The sequence below is a fragment of the Ranitomeya imitator genome, chromosome 2, assembly GCF_032444005.1.
Source record: "Ranitomeya imitator isolate aRanImi1 chromosome 2, aRanImi1.pri, whole genome shotgun sequence".
Taxonomy (NCBI): Eukaryota; Metazoa; Chordata; class Amphibia; order Anura; family Dendrobatidae; genus Ranitomeya; species Ranitomeya imitator.
This window is the reverse complement of record NC_091283.1, coordinates 555,530,334-555,551,358: the sequence shown is the minus strand read 5'-3', so window position 1 is coordinate 555,551,358 and position 21,025 is coordinate 555,530,334. Positions and strand designations below refer to the sequence as shown.

At 48.9% G+C, this 21,025-nt stretch overlaps 1 protein-coding gene across 1 annotated transcript in view; it reads left to right on the top strand.

Annotated features, from left to right (window-relative positions):
• Positions 1-21,025, top strand: part of LOC138664937 (fer-1-like protein 4) — a 355,430-nt gene that overhangs the window by 133,882 nt on the left and 200,523 nt on the right. The window contains exon 11 of the mRNA XM_069751990.1: positions 1,660-1,744. Coding sequence (XP_069608091.1) covers positions 1,660-1,744 — 85 coding nt within the window. The remainder of the gene's footprint in view (positions 1-1,659; positions 1,745-21,025) is intronic.

Here is a 21,025-nt window from a genome sequence, read left to right as displayed (position 1 = left end):
AGATGTCCTGCTAAAGGTGACAGCTCTCAAAGGCTAAAGCAAAACAGCAGACTGGAGTGAATGCCAATCCTCTTCAGAGATGAGTCTCACTTTTGTCTTGGATGCAATGATAGCAGGAGAATGGTCTGGAGATCACACTAATTACATCACATGAATCCTACTCCTGGAATTACGGCTGGGGCGACATAATATACGGTAGCTGGACTCTTGTAGTTTTCATTCCAAGTATGCTACCAGCTCGGTGATACATTAATTCAATTGTGGAACCAGTGGTACAGCCATTTCTTCAAAGTATTCCAGGAGCCATTTTTTTACGCAACAACATCAGTTGTACAGGGTGGGCCATGTATATGGATAGACTTAAATAAAATGAGAATGGTTGGTGATATCAACTTCCTGTTTGTGGCACATTAGTATATGGGATGGGGAAAACTTTTCAAGACAGGTGGTGACCATGGCGGCCTTTTAAAGTCAGCCATTTTGGATCCAACTTTATTTTTTCCAATGAGAACAGGGTCATGTGACACATCAAACTTATTGAGAATTTCACAAGAAAAACAATGGTGTGCTTGGTTTTAATGTAACGTTATTCTTTCATGAGTTATTTGCAAGTTACTCTTTGTTTACAGCCATTGACATGTTGCAGAGGTTAACACGTGAGGAGCGGATAGAAATTATGTTGATGTCTGGTGAACGCGGTACCCGGATCATTGGAGCAGATTTCAATGCAAGACACCCTACGCAAGAAAACTGTCACCATTCCCATGTTATTTAGGTGTATCCATATAAATGGCCCACCCAAAAAAGTTTGCCTCACCACTGAACATAATGCTTGTGAAAACTGAGGGTCCTGTTCAAACTTTTGCTTTGCCCATTCTGCAAATTCAGCGCACCGATCTGGGTCATCCTCGTTGAGATGTTGCAGCAGCTGGATTTTGGAAGGGTGCCATTTGTGAGTAGCTAATATCCGCCGAAGGGATGTTTGACTGATGCCAGATCGGCGCACTGAATTTGCTGAATGGGCAAAACAAAAATTTGAACAGGACCCTCAGTTTAAACAGAACATTATGTTCAGTGATGAGGCAAACTTTTTTGGGTGGGCCATTTATATGGATACACCTAATTAAAATGAGAATGGTGACAGTTTTCTTGCATTGGGTGTCTTGCATTGAAATCTGCTTCAATGACCCGGGTACTGCATTCACCAGACATCAACACAATTTCTATCTGCTCCTCACGTGTTAAGCTCTGCGACATGTCAATGGCTGTAAGCAAAGAGTAACTTGTAAATAAGTCATGAAAAAATAAAGTTACGTTAAAACCAAGCACACCATCGTTTTTCTTGTGAAATTCTCAATAATTTTGATGTGTCACATGACCCTCTTCCCTTTGGAAAAAATAAATTTGCATCCAAAATGGCCAACTTCAAAATAGCCGCCATGGTCACCACCCATCTTGAAAAGTTTCCCCCCTCCCATATACTAATGTGCCACAAACAGGAAGTTGATATCAACAACTATTCCCATTCTATTTAGGTGTATCCATATACATGGCCCACCCTGTAGTTATTTCTGCCATTATTTAGTAAAATAAGAATTCAGGGTAATATATATTTGTTTTTTTGTGGCGTAACTATGAAACAATGTTTTTTCTTTGAAGGTTGTTCATGCCAAGAAAATTCCATTTTTGGGTACACGTCTTGGAACATTTAAAATTGATGCAGGAACTGTTCATAACCAACCAGGTACAAACATGAATGCTCTTCATACAATTACTAGCTATTATTTCTAGTCTTAATAAAGTCTGAATCTGAATGATGTATATTGTTCAATCCCAATGTTAATCAACCTTAAATGTAATTTCACTCCTAAGGCCTTTGGCTGGAATCTTTATGTCAAAATATCGACAGTATTTGAGGATAACTGAATGCAAAGTGTAGCAATTTTGTAAGTTTGGCAAACAGTTTATTTTTATAATAAAAACCACATACGAATAAGCTGTTTTAACAAAAATAACGTTAACAAAAATAGTATAGTGTCCAGGAGGCACGCTATGTGGACAAAAATATTGGGACACCTCTCTTAATCATTGAATTCAGGTTTTTTAATTCAGTGCCATTGCCCCCAATATATAAAATACAGCTCCTTGCCATGCAGTCTGCCTTTATAAACATTCTTCAAAGAATGGCTCGTTCTAAAGAGTTCACAGAATTTGAGCTTAGTCCTGTAATAAGACGCCACCACTGTAACAAGTCAGTTCAGGACATTTATCGCCTCCTAAATATTCCATGATCACCTGTGAGTGATATTTTTGGAAAGTGGAAGTGTCGAAGTGTTTAGGAACTACAGTGATTGATTTTCAAGGGTTGGCCTAAGGCCATGTTCACACGTTCCTGATTTCCCTGCTGTTTTTTCTGCACTAAAAACCGCAGCTCTTGGCAGAAAACGCAGGTCCTTTTTTTGGTGCGTTTTTGGTGCGTTTCTTATGCGTTTTTTAGTGCGTTTTTTTATGCAGTTTTCTATGCAGAGTCTGTGTTTTCTAGGAAGTTTTTTAGGGTTAAAATGGCTGAAAATACCCTAACCCTACCCCTACCCCTAACCCTAACCCTACCCCTAACCCTACCCCTAACCCTACCCCTACCCCTACCCCTAACCCTAACCCTACCCCTAACCCTACCCCTAACCCTACCCCTAACCCTAACCCTACGCCTATTCTAACCTTAGTGGAAAAAAAAAAAATTCTTTATTTTTTTATTGTCCCTACCTATGGGGGTGACAAAGGGGGGGGGGGGGTCATTTACTATTTTTTTTATTTTGATCACTGAGATAGGTTATATCTTAGTGATCAAAATGCACTTTGGAACGAATCTGCCGGCCGGCATATTCGGTGGGTGCACTGCGCATGCGCCCGCCATTTTGGAAGATGGCGGCGCCCAGGGAGAAGACGGACGGACGGACACCGGGAGGCCGGGTAAGTATAAGGGGGGGAGATGAGGGCACGGGGGGCCGTCGGAGCACGGGGGGTGGCATCGGAGCATGGGGGGGTGGGATTGGGGCACGGGGGGGCAACCACACTGCAGCGGTTCTGCACCACAAACCGCAGAAAACCCGCAGATATTTTTTTCATCTGCGGGTTTTACTGCGGGTTTGACCTCACAATGGAGGTCTATGGGTGCAGAACCGCTGCAGTTCCGCAAAAAGAAGTGACATGGTACTTCTTTTTTACCGCAGCTATTCAGCGCGGCTTTTTTAGTTAATTCCTGCATCATGTGCACAGTGGTTCCTGTTTTCCATAGGGTACAGTGTACTGTACCCTGCATGGAAAACAGCTGTGGAGCCGCATCGGCAAAATCGCGGCGGTTCCGCAGTAAAAAACGCACTGTGTGAACATGGCCTAAGACCCTTAGTTCCAGAGAAGGGAAATCTTATACAATAATCTCACCCAACCATGCTCTTATATACAGCACAGACCAAAAGTTTGGACACACCTTCTCATTTAAAGATTTTTCTGTATTTTCATGACTATGAAAATTGTACATTCACACTGAAGGCATCAAAACTATGAATTACCACATGTGGAATTATATACTTAACAAAAAAGTGTGAAACAACTGAAATTATACTCGGTGGCTACTTTGAAGAACCTAGGATATAAGACAAAATTTCAGTCGTTTCACACTTTTTTGTAAAGTATATAATTCCACATGTGTTAATTCATAGCTTTGATGCCTTCAATGTGAATGTACAATTTTCATAGTCATGAAAATACAGAAAAATCTTTAAATGAGAAGGTGTGTCCAAACTTTTCCACTGTACATTGTGTACATTGGGATGCAGTCATGCTGGAAAGGGCCTGCCCAAAATAGTTCTAACAAATCTAGAAGCATACAATTGTCCAAAATGTCTTTGTGTTACTTACATACGTACCTTGTAACTGTAGGAGCACAACCAGCAACTACAAATATAACCCAGAACTGCAGCAATGATGCAAGAATTTTTGGGCCTGTTACATCAAGGCTGGTATTGTTCATACTGGTCTTGATGTAGGGGTGTACTGAAGTCAGACATGCCTGATTCATAAAGAGGCATATTCCTCTTCATTAGTGTTGAGCGATACCTTCCGATATCGGAAAGTATCGGTATCGGTTGGGATCGGCCGATATTCAAAAAATATCGGATATCGCCGATACCGATACCCGATCCCAATGCAAGTCAATGGGACCAAAATATCGGAATTAAAATAAACCCTTTCTTTCCTTGTAGGTTCATTCTACATCAAGGAAAACAACTAAGAATAATGTAGGATGTATTGTGGGAGGTGGCGGAGACATTAAAGGCAATGAGGTTTAGCCCAATCAAATAGAATAGCATGAATTTTTTTTTTTTAAAGACGTTCGGAGTGAAAAAGATATTGACTATGTAAATTTTTTTTTATTTTGTCAGATATTGATGTTTCACTATTCCACGCCCTTCCCCTTCTTTTTTTTCTTTTTTTTTTTTTACTTTTCCCACACTTTCATCTTCATCATCATCAGCATCTTTGACATCAATTTCTTCTTCACCTTATTCATCTTCTTCTTCATCTTCTACCTATTTATTTTTTTTTTATTACATTCTTCATATTCATTTTATTCAACTATTATTATTCTTCCTATTCTACATATTCTTTTTATTCCACTGTTATTATTCTTCCTATTCTACTTCTTCATCATATTCTCATTTGTGACAGGCATTCCCGTAGTTGTTATCTATAAAAGTTGGAAGATTACACCTTCCGTTCTGCCAGTCACAAAAGTTACATTTGTCCGCGTTCAGTTTGGCCTGCAGCATCAGGCTTTATCCAGGGGCACCACGAGGAGGAACGGACTCACCCCCATACACTGCTTAGTCTTCTTCTGCATATAATTTAGATAATATCTTTTGCTCTGATATTAAGTCTTATGCTTAATGTTCTTCTGCTCTTTGTTCTGCAGCCTCTTGTTCTTCTGCTTCTCGGTCTTCCATGTCGTCGTCTCCAGGGTCGTCGTCTTCAGTGTCGTCATCTCCGCCGTCGTCGTCTCCGCCGTCGTCGTCTCCGCCGTCTGTCATGATCCCAATGGCAGGGGATCACTAAAGGACAAGCACAGATACAAACAAGCTCTAGGGCGATGGAACCTGAGCTGACCGCGACCCTGAACCTAACACACAAATAAAAGTAGCCGGAGAACGTGCCTACGATGATCCTAGACGTCTCGCTCCAGCCGAAGATCTAACTTCCCCTATTAGAAGAAACACAGACCTCTCTTGCCTCCAGAGAAATCCCCCACAGAAATAGCAGCCCCCCACATATAATGACGGTGAAATGAGAGGAAAGCACATACGCAGTATGAAAACAGTTTCAGCAAAATGAGGCCCGCTAAAGCTAGATAGCAGAGGATACAAAAGTGAACTGCGCGGTCAGCGAAAAACCCTTCAAAAACCCATCCTGAAATTACTTGAACTCATGTGCCAACTCATGGTACATGAGGAGCAATTTCAGCCCACTAGAGCAACCAGCAGCAAGAATCACATATCTGCAGGCTGGACTAAAAACCAAATAAAGCAAAACACCAAAACAGGAAAATCCAAACTTAGCTTGACCAGAAGGTTCTAGGAGCAGGGAGCAGAGGTAACAAGACACACTGGATACATTGATAACCGGCGAGGAAATGCCAGCAAAGCCAGGTTAAATAGGAAACTCCCATATGCTGATGGAACAGGTGGAACCCAGAAACCCAGGAAACACAAGTCACCCAGTACCATCAGCAACCACCAGAGGGAGCCCAAAAACAGAACTCACAACAGTACCCCCCCTTGAGGAGGGGTCACCGAACCCTCACGAGAACCACCAGGGCGACCAGGATGAGCCCTATGAAAAGCGCGAACCAAATCATCAGCATGAACATCCGAGGCAACCACCCAAGAATTATCCTCCTGACCATAACCCTTCCACTTGACCAAATACTGGAGTTTCCGTCTGGAAACACGAGAATCCAAGATCTTCTCCACAACATACTCCAATTCTCCCTCCACCAGCACTGGAGCAGGAGGCTCAAGCGAAGGAACAACAGGTACCTCATACTTCCGCAACAACGACCGATGAAACACATTATGAATAGCAAACGATGCCGGGAGATCCAAACGAAACGACACAGGGTTAAGAATTTCCAAGATCCTATAGGGACCGATGAACCGAGGCTTGAACTTAGGAGAAGAGACCTTCATAGGAACAAAACGAGAAGACAACCACACCAAGTCACCAACAAGAAGTCGAGGACCCACGCGGCGACGGCGATTAGCAAACTGCTGAGCCTTCTCCTGGGACAACTTCAAATTGTCCACCACATGACTCCAAATCCGATGCAACCTATCCACCACCATGTCCACTCCAGGACAATCAGAAGGTTCCACCTGACCAGAGGAAAAACGAGGATGAAACCCCCGAATTACAAAAGAAAGGAGAAACCAAGGTAGCAGAACTAGCCCGATTATTAAGGGAAAACTCGGCCAGCGGCAAAAAGGTAACCCAGTCATCCTGATCAGCAGAAACAAAACACCTTAAATAAGTTTCCAAGGTCTGATTAGTTCGTTCAGTCTGGCCATTCGTCTGAGGATGGAATGCAGACGAAAAGGACAAATCAATGCCCATCTTAGCACAGAACGTCCGCCAAAATCTAGACACAAACTGGGATCCCCTGTCAGAAACGATGTTCTCAGGAATCCCATGCAAACGAACCACATTCTGAAAAAATAGAGGGACCAACTCAGAGGAGGAAGGCAACTTAGGCAAGGGTACCAGATGAACCATTTTAGAAAAGCGATCACACACAACCCAGATGACGGACATTTTTTGAGAGACAGGGAGATCCGAAATAAAGTCCATGGAAATGTGCGTCCAAGGCCTCTTCGGGATAGGCAAAGGTGACAACAATCCACTGGCCCGAGAACAGCAAGGCTTAGCCCGAGCACAAACCTCACAAGACTGCACAAAAGAACGCACATCCCTCGACAAGGAAGGCCACCAAAAAGACCTGGCCACCAAGTCTCTAGTACCAAATATTCCAGGATGACCTGCCAACGCAGAAGAATGGACCTCGGAGATGACTCTACTGGTCCAATTATCCGGAACAAACAGTCTCTCAGGCGGACAACGATCAGGTTTACCCGCCTGAAACTCCTGCAAAGCACGTCGCAAGTCTGGGAAGACAGCAGACAAAATCACCCCATCCCTAAGGATACCAGAGGGCTCAGAATTTCCAAGGGAGTCAGGCACAAAACTCCTAGAAAGAGCATCCGCCTTCACATTCTTTGAACCTGGCAGGTATGAAACCACAAAATTGAAACGAGAGAAAAACAGTGACCAACGAGCCTGTCTAGGATTGAGACGCCTGGCAGACTCAAGGTAAATCAAATTTTTGTGATCAGTCAAGACCACCACACGATGTCTAGCACCCTCTAGCCAATGACGCCACTCCTCAAATGCCCACTTCATGGCCAAAAGTTCCCGATTACCAACATCATAATTCCGCTCAGCCGGCGAAAACTTTCTAGAAAAAAAGCGCATGGCTTCATCACTGAGCCATCGGAGCTTCTCTGTGACAAAACCGCCCCCGCTCCAATCTCGGAAGCATCAACCTCAACCTGAAAAGGGAGCGAAACATCAGGCTGACGCAACACAGGAGCAGAAGAAAACCGGCGCTTAAGTTCCTGAAAGGCCTCCACAGCCGCAGGAGACCAATTAGCAACATCAGCACCCTTCTTAGTCAAATCCGTCAAAGGCTTAACAACACTAGAAAAATTAGTTATAAAACGACGATAGAAATTAGCAAAGCCCAAGAACTTCTGTAGACTCTTAAGAGATGTAGGCTGCGTCCAGTCACAAATAGCCTGAACCTTGACGGGATCCATCTCAATAGTAGAAGGGGAAAAAATATACCCCAAGAAAGAAATCTTCTGGACTCCAAAGAGACACTTTGAGCCTTTTACAAACAAGGAATTGGCCCGCAGGACCTGAAACACCTTCCTGACCTGCTGAACATGAGACTCCCAGTCATCAGAAAAAACCAAAATATCATCCAAATACACAATCATAAATTTATCCAGATATTCACGGAAAATATCGTGCATAAAGGACTGGAAGACTGAAGGAGCATTAGAAAGTCCAAAAGGCATTACCAAATACTCAAAATGGCCCTCAGGCGTATTAAATGCGGTTTTCCACTCATCACCTTGCTTTATTCGTATAAGATTATACGCACCCCGAAGATCAATCTTAGTGAACCATTTAGCCCCCTTAATGCGAGCAAACAAATCAGTCAACAATGGCAAAGGATACTGATATTTTACGGTAATCTTATTCAAAAGACGATAATCTATACAAGGCCTCAAGGAACCATCTTTTTTGGCCACGAAAAAAAAACCTGCTCCCAAAGGGGACAAAGATGGACGGATATGTCCCTTTTCCAAGGACTCCTTAACATAATCCCGCATAGCAGTATGCTCTGGCACTGACAGATTGAACAAACGACCTTTATGAAATTTACTGCCTGGAATTAAATTTATAGCACAATCGCAATCCCTGTGAGGAGGAAGCGAACTGAGCTTAGGCTCCTCAAAAACATCCCGATAGTCAGACAAAAACACAGGAATCTCAGAAGGAGTAGATGAAGCGATAGAAATTGGAGGTGCATCATCATGAACCCCCTGACAACCCCAGCTTAACACAGACATTGATTTCCAGTCAAGGACTGGATTATGAGTTTGTAACCATGGCAGACCAAGTACTAGGACATCATGCAAATTATACAGTACCAGGAAGCGAATCACCTCCTGATGAACGGGAGTCATACGCATGGTCACTTGTGTCCAGTACTGAGGTTTATTCATAGCCAAAGGTGTAGAGTCAATTCCCTTCAAAGGAATAGGGACTTCCAGAGGCTCCAGACTAAACCCACAGCGATTGGCAAATGACCAATCCATAAGACTCAGGGCAGCGCCTGAATCCACATAGGCATCGACGGAAATGGATGATAATGAACAAATCAGAGTCACAGACAGAATGAACTTAGACTGTAGAGTACTAATGGCAACAGACTTATCAACCTTTTTTGTGCGTTTAGAGCATGCTGATATAACATGAGCTGAATCACCACAATAAAAGCACAACCCTTTTTTCCGCCTATACTTTTGCCGTTCACTTCTGGACTGAATTCTATCACATTGCATTATCTCAGGTGACGGTTCAGACGACACCGCCAAATGATGCACAGGTTTGCGCTCCCGTAAACGCCGATCAATCTGAACAGCCATAGTCATAGACTCATTCAGACCAGCAGGCGCAGGGAACCCCACCATAACATCTTTAATGGCCTCAGAAAGGCCATCTCTAAACTTTGCAGCCAGAGCGCACTCATTCCACTGAGTAAGTACCGACCACTTCCGAAATTTTTGACAATAAATTTCTGCTTCATCTTGCCCCTGAGAGAGGGCCAACAAAGCTTTTTCAGCCTGAATCTCTTGGTTAGGTTCCTCATAGAGCAAACCCAATGCCAGAAAAAACGCATCCGCATTAAGCAACGCAGGGTCCCCTGGTGCCAATGCAAATGCCCAATCCTGAGGGTCACCCCGCAGGAAAGATATAATTATCTTGACTTGCTGAGCAGGGTCTCCAGAGGAGCGAGATTTCAAAGAAAGAAACAACTTGCAATTGTTCCTAAAATTCAGAAAACGAGATCTATCTCCAGAAAAAAACTCTGGGACAGGAATTCTAGGTTCAGACATAGGAGCATGTACAACAAAATCCTGTATATTTTGAACCTTAGTGGCAAGATTATTCAGGCTGGAAGCCAAACTCTGGACGTCCATGATAAACAGCTGGGATCAAAGCCATTCAAAGATTAAGAGGAGGAGGAAGTAGCCAGGCTGCAATAAGGCTAGGCAGCAAACTCTGAGGGAAAGAGAAAGAAAAAAAAAAAAAACTTCCTCAGACTACTTATCCTCCTACTTCAGCCAATACAATTAACACTTTGTGGGCCGGTTATACTGTCATGATCCCAATGGCAGGGGATCACTAAAGGACAAGCACAGATACAAACAAGCTCTAGGGCGATGGAACCTGAGCTGACCGCGACCCTGAACCTAACACACAAATAAAAGTAGCCGGGGAACGTGCCTACGATGATCCTAGACGTCTCGCTCCAGCCGAAGATCTAACTTCCCCTATTAGAAGAAACACAGACCTCTCTTGCCTCCAGAGAAATCCCCCACAGAAATAGCAGCCCCCCACATATACTGACGGTGAAATGAGAGGAAAGCACATACGCAGTATGAAAACAGTTTCAGCAAAATGAGGCCCGCTAAAGCTAGATAGCAGAGGATACAAAAGTGAACTGCGCGGTCAGCGAAAAACCCTTCAAAAACCCATCCTGAAATTACTTGAACTCATGTGCCAACTCATGGTACATGAGGAGCAATTTCAGCCCACTAGAGCAACCAGCAGCAAGAATCACATATCTGCAGGCTGGACTAAAAACCAAATAAAGCAAAACACCAAAACAGGAAAATCCAAACTTAGCTTGACCAGAAGGTTCTAGGAGCAGGGAGCAGAGGTAACAAGACACACTGGATACATTGATAACCGGCGAGGAAATGCCAGCAAAGCCAGGTTAAATAGGAAACTCCCACATGCTGATGGAACAGGTGGAACCCAGAAACCCAGGAAAGACAAGTCACCCAGTACCATCAGCAACCACCAGAGGGAGCCCAAAAACAGAACTCACAACAGCCGTCGTCGTCTCCGCCGTCGTCGTCTCCGCCGCCGTCGTCGTCGTCATCGGGGTGGTCTTCCGGGTCGTCGTCATCGGGGTGGTCTTCCGGGTCGTCGACTTTAGGGTCTTAAACTTGGAAATGTAGCAGAAGGTACAAGAAGGCTGAGAAAATGCCAAGAACCAGCTGATGGAACTGGAACTCGGATGGCTACCCGAAGGTTCAAGAGCCTATGGAACTACCGAGGACCAGCTGACGTTACTGGAACCCGGTTACTAAGCAGGAGGTACCCGTGCTAAAAAGCACTACCAAGGACCGCCTGGCGTTGGCGGAACTTGGATACCCAGAAGGAGGCACCTAAGCCAAAGGCTCTGCCCGGAACCAGCTGACGTTACTGGAACCAGGATGGGGAGCAGAAGGTACAAGAGCAAAAGACACTGCCGAGAACCAGCTGACGGTACTGGAACCCGGATGGGTAGCCGAAGGTCCAAGAGCCAATGGAACTACCGAGGACCAGCTGACGTTACTGGAACCCGGTTAATAAGCAGGAGGTACCCGTGCCTGAAAGCACTACCAAGGACCACCTGACGTTGGTGGAACTTGGATACCCAGAAGGAGGCACCTAAGCCAAAGGCTCTGCCCGGAACCAGCTGACGGTACTGGAACCAGGATGGGGAGCAGAAGGTACAAGAGCAAAAGATACTGCCGAGAACCAGCTGACGGTGCTGGAACCAGGTGGTGGACCCGAAGGCCCACAGGAGAGGAGAGAACAGCTAGGCCGCGAGGCAGCCGCAGTTACCGAACCCCAACAGTCCTACAGGGGGAGCTGGGCCTACTGGCACTACAGAACCAGCCTTGACTACCAGTTCACGCAGCCCACATAGGAAGCTCCTAAACTGGAGGCACCCTGGAGTTGGCTAACCCGACCGCAACACGACGGGGAAAGCATAGGCGTCTCAGTGAACTTGACACAACCCGGAAACAGCTGACGGTGCTGAAACCAGGCTTGGCATGAGGGAGTACCTGTGACAAGAACACTGCCGAGAACCAGCTGGCGGTGCTGGAACCCAGATGCGTTGCCCCAGTGTGCAAGAGCCAATGGCACCGAGGACCAGCTGGCGGTGCTGGAACCCGGTTACTAAGCTGTTGGTGCCCGCGCTTAAAATCACTACCAAGGACCGCCTGACGTTGGCGGAACTCGGATACCCAGGAGGAGGCACCTAAGCCAAAGGCTCGGCCCGGAACCAGCTGACGGTGCTGGAACCAGGTGGTGGACCCCAAGGTCCACAGGAGAGGAGAGAACAGCTAGGCCGCGAGGCAGCCGCAGTTACCGAACCCCAACAGTCCTACAGGGGGAGCTGGGCCTACTGGCACTACAGAACCAGCCTTGACTACCAGTTCACGCAGCCCACATAGGAAGCTCCTAAACTGGAGGCACCCTGGAGTTGGCTAACCCGACCGCAACACGACGGGGCAAGCATAGGCGTCTCAGTGAGCTTGACACAACCCGGAAACAGCTGACGGTGCTGAAACCAGGCTTGGCACGAGGGAGTACCTGTGACAAGAACACTGCCGAGAACCAGCTGGCGGTGCTGGAACCCAGATGCGTTGCCTTAGTGTGCAAGAGCCAATGGCACCGAGGACCAGCTGGCGGTGCTGGAACCCGGTTACTAAGCTGTTGGTGCCCGCGCTTAAAAGCACTACCAAGGACCGCCTGGCTTTGGCGGAACTCGGATACCCAGGAGGAGGCACCTAAGCCAAAGGCTCGGCCCGGAACCAGCTGACAGTGCTGGAACCAGGTGGTGGACCCCAAGGTCCACAGGAGAGGAGAGAACAGCTAGGCCGCGAGGCAGCCGCAGTTACCGAACCCCAACAGTCCTACAGGGGGAGCTGGGCCAACTGGCACTACAGAACCAGCCTTGACTACCAGTTCACGCAGCCCACATAGGAAGCTCCTAAACTGGAGGCACCCTGGAGTTGGCTAACCCAACCGCAACACGACGGGGCAAGCATAGGCGTCTCAGTGAGCTTGACACAACCCGGAAACAGCTGACGGTGCTGAAACCAGGCTTGGCACGAGGGAGTACCTGTGACAAGAACACTGCCGAGAACCAGCTGGCGGTGCTGGAACCCAGATGCGTTGCCCCAGTGTGCAAGAGCCAATGGCACCGAGGACCAGCTGGCGGTGCTGGAACCCGGTTACTAAGCTGTTGGTGCCCGCGCTTAAAAGCACTACCAAGGACCGCCTGACGTTGGCGGAACTCGGATACCCAGGAGGAGGCACCTAAGCCAAAGGCTCGGCCCGGAACCAGCTGACGGTGCTGGAACCAGGTGGTGGACTCCAAGGTCCACAGGAGAGGAGAGAACAGCTAGGCCGCGAGGCAGCCGCAGTTACCGAACCCCAACAGTCCTACAGGGGGAGCTGGGCCTACTGGCACTACAGAACCAGCCTTGACTACCAGTTCACGCAGCCCACATAGGAAGCTCCTAAACTGGAGGCACCCTGGAGTTGGCTAACCCGACCGCAACACGACGGGGCAAGCATAGGCGTCTCAGTGAGCTTGACACAACCCGGAAACAGCTGACGGTGCTGAAACCAGGCTTGGCACGAGGGAGTACCTGTGACAAGAACACTGCCGAGAACCAGCTGGTGGTGCTGGAACCCAGATGCGTTGCCCCAGTGTGCAAGAGCCAATGGCACCGAGGACCAGCTGGCGGTGCTGGAACCCGGTTACTAAGCTGTTGGTGCCCGCGCTTAAAAGCACTACCAAGGACCGCCTGACGTTGGCGGAACTCGGATACCCAGGAGGAGGCACCTAAGCCAAAGGCTCGGCCCGGAACCAGCTGACGGTGCTGGAACCAGGTGGTGGACCCCAAGGTCCACAGGAGAGGAGAGAACAGCTAGGCCGCGAGGCAGCCGCAGTTACCGAACCCCAACAGTCCTACAGGGGGAGCTGGGCCTACTGGCACTACAGAACCAGCCTTGACTACCAGTTCACGCAGCCCACATAGGAAGCTCCTAAACTGGAGGCACCCTGGAGTTGGCTAACCCGACCGCAACACGACGGGGCAAGCATAGGCGTCTCAGTGAGCTTGACACAACCCGGAAACAGCTAACGGTGCTGAAACCAGGCTTGGCACGAGGGAGTACCTGTGACAAGAACACTGCCGAGAACCAGCTGGCGGTGATGGAACCCAGATGCGTTGCCTATTAAAGATTGTCTTCCTAGAGCCCCAACTAGCGGTGTTGGAGCAAAGGGTAAGCAGGGGGAGCAGAGTGTAGGCCGAAGCCTGCACTGGAGGCAGCTTTGTGTCTGCGTTGCGTTTGCAGGACACTTTGCCGGCTACACAGTGGGGGAACAGCTGGCGTTGCTGAACCCCACTAACACAATGGCGTGTGTTTTTCTCTGTGCAGCTAGCACTTGCGGGCAAAATCTAGCGATGTTAGAGCCCGTGTTGAAGCAGAAGGAGGAGGAGAGGAGCAGAGTGTAGGCCGAAGCCTATTTGAACCAATTTCAAAGGAAACCTTTAACCCCCCCTCAGGTGTTACAAAGTTCAAGAGACACACCTTGTGCAGTATTAATGCTGCACAAGTGAAAGGTTGCTCTATTAATTTGTCTACTTGCACACGCTGAATGAAAGACGTACACAATTTAGCCCATTCTACAGTCAAACTGTAGTGGATGCGTGACTTGGCTTTTTAAGGAGACGCAGCACAGGTGTCCCAAATAACGCCTTGGTGCTTGGCGCAGCTTCCTGAGCGTAGTTATTTGCTGTACAGGAGTCTGCGCTCTTGTGTTATCCCTTGGCAATGCCCTGTTAGAGCTGCCCGTCTTATGACCTCATTTCATGTTGGCCGGTGCGGTTAACGATGGCCATAAATCCCAGACCCACAGTGCCTTTTCATAAAGTCACACTGCGGTGCTGTGATTCGTCGCCTTGAGCAGTAAATATTTTGGCCGCTCACACACGTCCTTACACCTGCTTCAGATTGGGCGGCCTCTGCTGATCCCTTCTCGCATGCCGCGGCCATGAGGCTGCACAGTCTGAAGAAGGCGCAAGGAGATGAGTTAAGACAGGTGAAGATATGCACTGCTCGTGCCCATCAATCACACCCTCGCAGTCAAAATAAGTAAGACAACGAGGAGCATTGTTTCAGGCAGGGCGGACGCACAGGCGCAACAAGCCAACCAATGATGTCAGAAGACGGGAAGCGCTACCAAGGGGGGTGCTGCGTATCATTAGAAAGGAAAGTCACACCTCAGGGACAGTGGAATGGTCTCAATGAGACACATTTTGTACGTGTTGAGTTCCACGTGGGCAAGGACAAAAAGTCAGCCACCTTGTACAAATGCAGCAGTACTGCTGTACAAGGTGGCTGTTATACATAGAAACACCTGGGGGTGGGGGGCAGGCTCCCTTCAATTTCAGTTCATGTGCCTGCGTGGCGTTTGCAGGACACGTTGCCGGCTACACAGCAGGGGAACAGCTGGCGGTGCTGAACCCCACTAACACATTGGCTGGTGTTTTTCTCTGTGCAGCTAGCACTTCCGGGCAGAAACTGGCGGTGTTTGAGCCCAGGGTCAGCAGGAGGAGGAGAGGAGCAAAGTGTAGGCCGAAGCCTGCACTGGTGGCAGCTTTTGGTCAGTTGTGCCAGCGTGGCTTGTGCTGGACACGATGCCGACTACACAGCAGGGGAACAGCTGGCGGTGCTGAACCCCAGTAACACATTGGCTGGTGTTTTTCTCTGTGCAGCTAGCATGTCCGGGCAGAAACTGGCGGTGTTTGAGCCCAGGGTCAGCAGGAGGAGGAGAGGAGCAAAGTGTAGGCCGAAGCCTGCACTGGTGGCAGCTTTTGGTCAGTTGTGCCAGCGTGGCTTGTGCTGGACACGATGCCGACTACACAGCAGGGGAACAGCTGGCGTTGCTGAACCCCACTAACACATTGACTGGTGTTTTTCTCTGTGCAGCTAGCAGTTCCGGGCAGAAACTAGCGGTGTTTGAGCCCAGGGTCAGCAGGAGGAGGAGAGGAGCAGAGTGTAGGCCGAAGCCTAGTTGAACCAATTTCAAAGGTTACCTTTAACCCCCCCCCTCAGGTGTTGCAAGGTACAAGAGCCACACCTTGAACAGCATTAATGATGCACAAGTCAAAGGTTGCTCTATTTAATTTTGCTCCTTGCACACGCTGAATAAAACACGTACACTATTTAGCCCATTATACTGTCAAACAGTAGTGGAGGCGTGACTAGTCTTTTTAAGGAGACGCAGCACAGGTGTACAAATTTACACCTAGGTGCTGGGCGCAGATTCCTTACCGTTGTTATTTGCAGTACAGGAAACTGCGCTCTTGTGTTATCCCTTGGCAATACCCTGTTAGTGCAGGCCGTCTCATGACCTCATTTCATGTTGGCCGGTGCGGTTAACGATGGCCATAAATCCCAGACCCACAGTGGCTTTTCCTAAAGTCACACTGCTGTGCTGGGATTCGTGGCCTTGTGCAGTAAATATGTTCGCCGCTCACACATGTCCTTACACCTGCTTCAGACTGGGCGGCCTCAGCTGATCCCTTATCGCATGCCGCGGCCATGAGGCCGCACAGTCAGAAGAAGGCGGAAGGAGGGGAGTGAAGACAGGGGAACATATGCACTGCTCGTGCCCATCAATCACACCCTCGCAGTCAAAATATATGAGACAACGGGGGGCGTTGTGTCGGGCAGGGGGGACGCACATGCACAGCCAGCCAACCAATGATGTCAGAAGACGGGCAGCGCTAACAATGGGGGTGCTGCGTGTCATTAAAAAGGAAAGTCACACCTCAGGGACATTGTAATGGTCTGCAATGAGACACATTTTGTACTTGTTGAGTTCCACGTGTGCAAGGAGAAAAAGTCAGCCACCTTGTACAAATGCAGCAGTACTGCTGTACAAGGTGGCTGTTATACATAGAAACACCTGGGGGGGTGGGGGGCAGGCTCCCTTCAATTTCAGTTCATGTGCCTGCGTGGCGTTTGCAGGACACGTTGCCAGCTACACAGCAGGGGAACAGCTGGCGGTGCTGAACCCCACTAACACGTTGGCTGGTGTTTTTCTCTGTGCAGCTAGCATGTCCGGGCAGAAACTGGCGGTGTTTGAGCCCAGGGTCAGCAGGAGGAGGAGAGGAGCAAAGTGTAGGCCGAAGCCTGCACTGGTGGCAGCTTTTGGTCAGTTGTGCCAGCGTGGCTTGTGCTGGACACGATGCCGACTACACAGCAGGGGAACAGCTGGCGTTGCTGAACCCCACTAACACATTGACTGGTGTTTTTCTCTGTGCAGCTAGCAGTTCCGGGCAGAAACTAGCGGTGTTTTAGCCCAGGGTCAGCAGGAGGAGGAGAGGAGCAGAGTGTAGGCCAAAGCCTGCACTGGTGGCAGCTTTTGGTCGGTTGTGCCAGCGTGGCTTGTGCTGGACACGATGCCAACTACACAGCAGGGGAACAGCTGGCGGTGCTGAACCCCACTAACACATTGACTGGTGTTTTTCTCTGTGCAGCTAGCTGTTCCGGGCAGAAACTAGCGGTGTTTGAGCCCAGGGTCAGCAGGAGGAGGAGAGGAGCAGAGTGTAGGCCGAAGCCTAGTTGAACCAGTTTCAAAGGTTACCTTTAACCCCCCCCCCTCAGGTGTTGCAAGGTACAAGAGCCACACCTTGAACAGCATTAATGATGCACAAGTCAAAGGTTGCTCTATTTAATTTTGCTCCTTGCACACGCTGAATAAAACACGTACACTATTTAGCCCATTATACTGTCAAACAGTAGTGGAGGCGTGACTAGTCTTTTTAAGGAGACGCAGCACAGGTGTACAAATTTACACCTAGGTGCTGGGCGCAGATTCCTTACCGTTGTTATTTGCAGTACAGGAAACTGCGCTCTTGTGTTATCCCTTGGCAATACCCTGTTAGTGCAGGCCGTCTCATGACCTCATTTCATGTTGGCCGGTGCGGTTAACGATGGCCATAAATCCCAGACCCACAGTGGCTTTTCCTAAAGTCACACTGCGGTGCTGGGATTCGTGGCCTTGTGCAGTAAATATGTTCGCCGCTCACACATGTCCTTACACCTGCTTCAGACTGGGCGGCCTCAGCTGATCCCTTATCGCATGCCGCGGCCATGAGGCCGCACAGTCAGAAGAAGGCGGAAGGAGGGGAGTGAAGACAGGGGAACATATGCACTGCTCGTGCCCATCAATCACACCCTCGCAGTCAAAATATATGAGACAACGGGAGGCGTTGTGTCGGGCAGGGGGGACGCACAGGCACAGCCAGCCAACCAATGATGTTAGAAGACGGGCAGCGCTAACAATGGGGGTGCTGCGTGTCATTAAAAAGGAAAGTCACACCTGAGGGACATTGTAATGGTCTGTAATGAGACACATTTTGTACTTGTTGAGTTCCACGTGTGCAGAAAAAGTCAGCCACCTTGTACAAATGCAGCAGTACTGCTGTACAAGGTGGCTGTTATACATAGAAACACCTGGGGGGGTGGGGGGCAGGCTCCCTTCAATTTCAGTTCATGTGCCTGCGTGGCGTTTGCAGGACACGTTGCCAGCTACACAGCAGGGGAACAGCTGGCGGTGCTGAACCCCACTAACACGTTGGCTGGTGTTTTTCTCTGTGCAGCTAGCAGTTCCGGGCAGAAACTAGCGGTGTTTGAGCCCAGGGTCAGCAGGAGGAGGAGAGGAGCAGAGTGTAGGCCGAAGCCTAGTTGAACCAATTTCAAAGGTTACCTTTAACCCCCCCCCCTCAGGTGTTGCAAGGTACAAGAGCCACACCTTGAACAGCATTAATGATGCACAAGTCAAAGGTTGCTCTATTTAATTTAGCTCCTTGCACACGCTGAATAAAACACGTACACTATTTAGCCCATTATACTGTCAAACAGTAGTGGAGGCGTGACTTGTCTTTTTAAGGAGATGCAGCACAGGTGTACAAATTTACACCTAGCTGCTGTGCGCAGATTCCTGAGCGTTGTTATTTGCTGTACAGGAGTCTGCGCTATTGTGATCCCTTGGCCATGCGCTGTGAGCGCTTCCTGTCTTCTGACCTCATTTCATGTCGGCCGTTGCGGTTAGCGATGGACATGAATCCCAGACCCACAGTGTGTTTTCAAAAAATCACACTGCGTGGCTGGGATTCGTGGCCTTGTTCAGTAAATATGTTTGACGCTCACACATGTCCTTACACCTGCTTCAGACTGGGCGGCCTCATTTGATCCCTTATCGCCTGCCGCGGCCATGAGGACACCCAGTCTGAAGAAGGCGGAAGGAGATGAGTGAACACAGGCAAACATATGCACTGCACATGCCCATCAATCACACCCTCGCTGTCCAAAAAAATAAGACACCGAGGGGGCGTTGTTTCGAGCAGGGCAGACGCACAGGCGCAGCCAGCTAACCAATGATGTCAAAAGACGGGCTGCGCTAACAAGGGTGGTGCTGCGTATCATTAGAAAGGAAAGTCACACCTCAGGGACAGTGGAATGGTCTCAATGAGACACATTTAGTACGTGTTTAATTAAACGTGGGCAAGGAGAAAAAGTCAGCCACCTTGTACAAATGCAGCAGTACTGCTGTACAAGGTGGCTATTATACATAGAAACACCTGGGGGTGGGGGGCAGGCTCCCTTCAATTTCAGTTCATGTGCCTGCGTGGCGTTTGCAGGTCACGTTGCAAGCTACACAGCAGGGGAACAGCTGGCGTTGCTGAACCCCACTGACACATTGACTGGTGTTTTTCTCTGTGCAGCTCGCATGTCCGGGCAAAAACTGGCGGTGTTAGAGCCCAGGGTCAGCAGGAGGAGTAGAGGAGAAAAGTGTAGGCCGAAGCCTGCACTGGTGGCAGCTTTTGGTCGGTTGTGCCAGCGTGGCTTGTGCTGGACACGATGCAAGCTACACAGCAGGGGAACAGCTGGCGTTGCTGAACCCCACTGACACATTGACTGGTGTTTTTCTCTGTGCAGATCGCATGTCCGGGCAAAAACTGGCGGTGTTAGAGCCCAGGGTCAGCAGGAGGAGGAGAGGAGAAAAGTGTAGGCCGAAGCCTGCACTGGTGGCAGCTTTTGGTCGGTTGTGCCAGCGTGGCTTGTGCTGGACACGATGCAAGCTACACAGCAGGGGAACAGCTGGCGTTGCTGAACCCCACTGACACATTGACTGGTGTTTTTCTCTGTGCAGATCGCATGTCCGGGCAAAAACTGGCGGTGTTAGAGCACAGGGTCAGCAGGAGGAGGAGAGGAGAAAAGTGTAGGCCGAAGCCTGCACTGGTGGCAGCTTTTGGTCGGTTGTGCCAGCGTGGCTTGTGTTGGACACGATGCAAGCTACACAGCAGGGGAACAGCTGGCGTTGCTGAACCCCACTGACACATTGACTGGTGTTTTTCTCTGTGCAGATCGCATGTCCGGGCAAAAACTGTCGGTGTTAGAGCCCAGGGTCAGCAGGAGGAGTAGAGGAGCAGAGTGTAGGCCGAAGCCTAGTTGAACCAATTTCAAAGGTTACCTTTAACCCCCCCTCAGGTGTTGAAAGGTACAAGAGCCACACCTTGTGCAGCATTAATGCTGCACAAGTAAAAGGTTGCTCTATTTAATTTGCTCCTTGCACACGCTGAATAAAACACGTACACTATTTAGCCCATTATACTGTCAAACAGTAGTGGAGGCGTGACTTGTCTTTTTAAGGAGATGCAGCACAGGTGTCAAAATTTATACCTAGCTGCTGTGCGCACATTCCTGAGCGTTGTTATTTGCTGTACAGGAGTCTGCGCTATTGTGATCCCTTGGCCATGCGCTGTGAGCACTTCCTGTCTTCTAACCTTATTTCATGTCGGCCGTTACGGTTAGCGATGGACATGAATCCCAGACCCACAGTGTGTTTTCAAAAAATCACACTGCGTCGCTGGGATTCGTGGCCTTGTTCAGTAAATATGTTTGACGCTCACACATGTCCTTACACCTGCTTCAGACTGGGCGGCCTCATCTGATCCCTTATCGCCTGCCGCGGCCATGAGGACACCCAGTCTGAAGAAGGCGGAAGGAGATGAGTGAACACAGGCAAACATATGCACTGCACATGCCCATCAATCACACCCTCGCTGTCCAAAAAAATAAGACACCGAGGGGCGTTGTTTCGAGCAGGGCAGACGCACAGGCGCAGCCAGCTAACCAATGATGTCAAAAGATGGGCAGCGCTAACAAGGGTGGTGCTGCGTATCATTAGAAA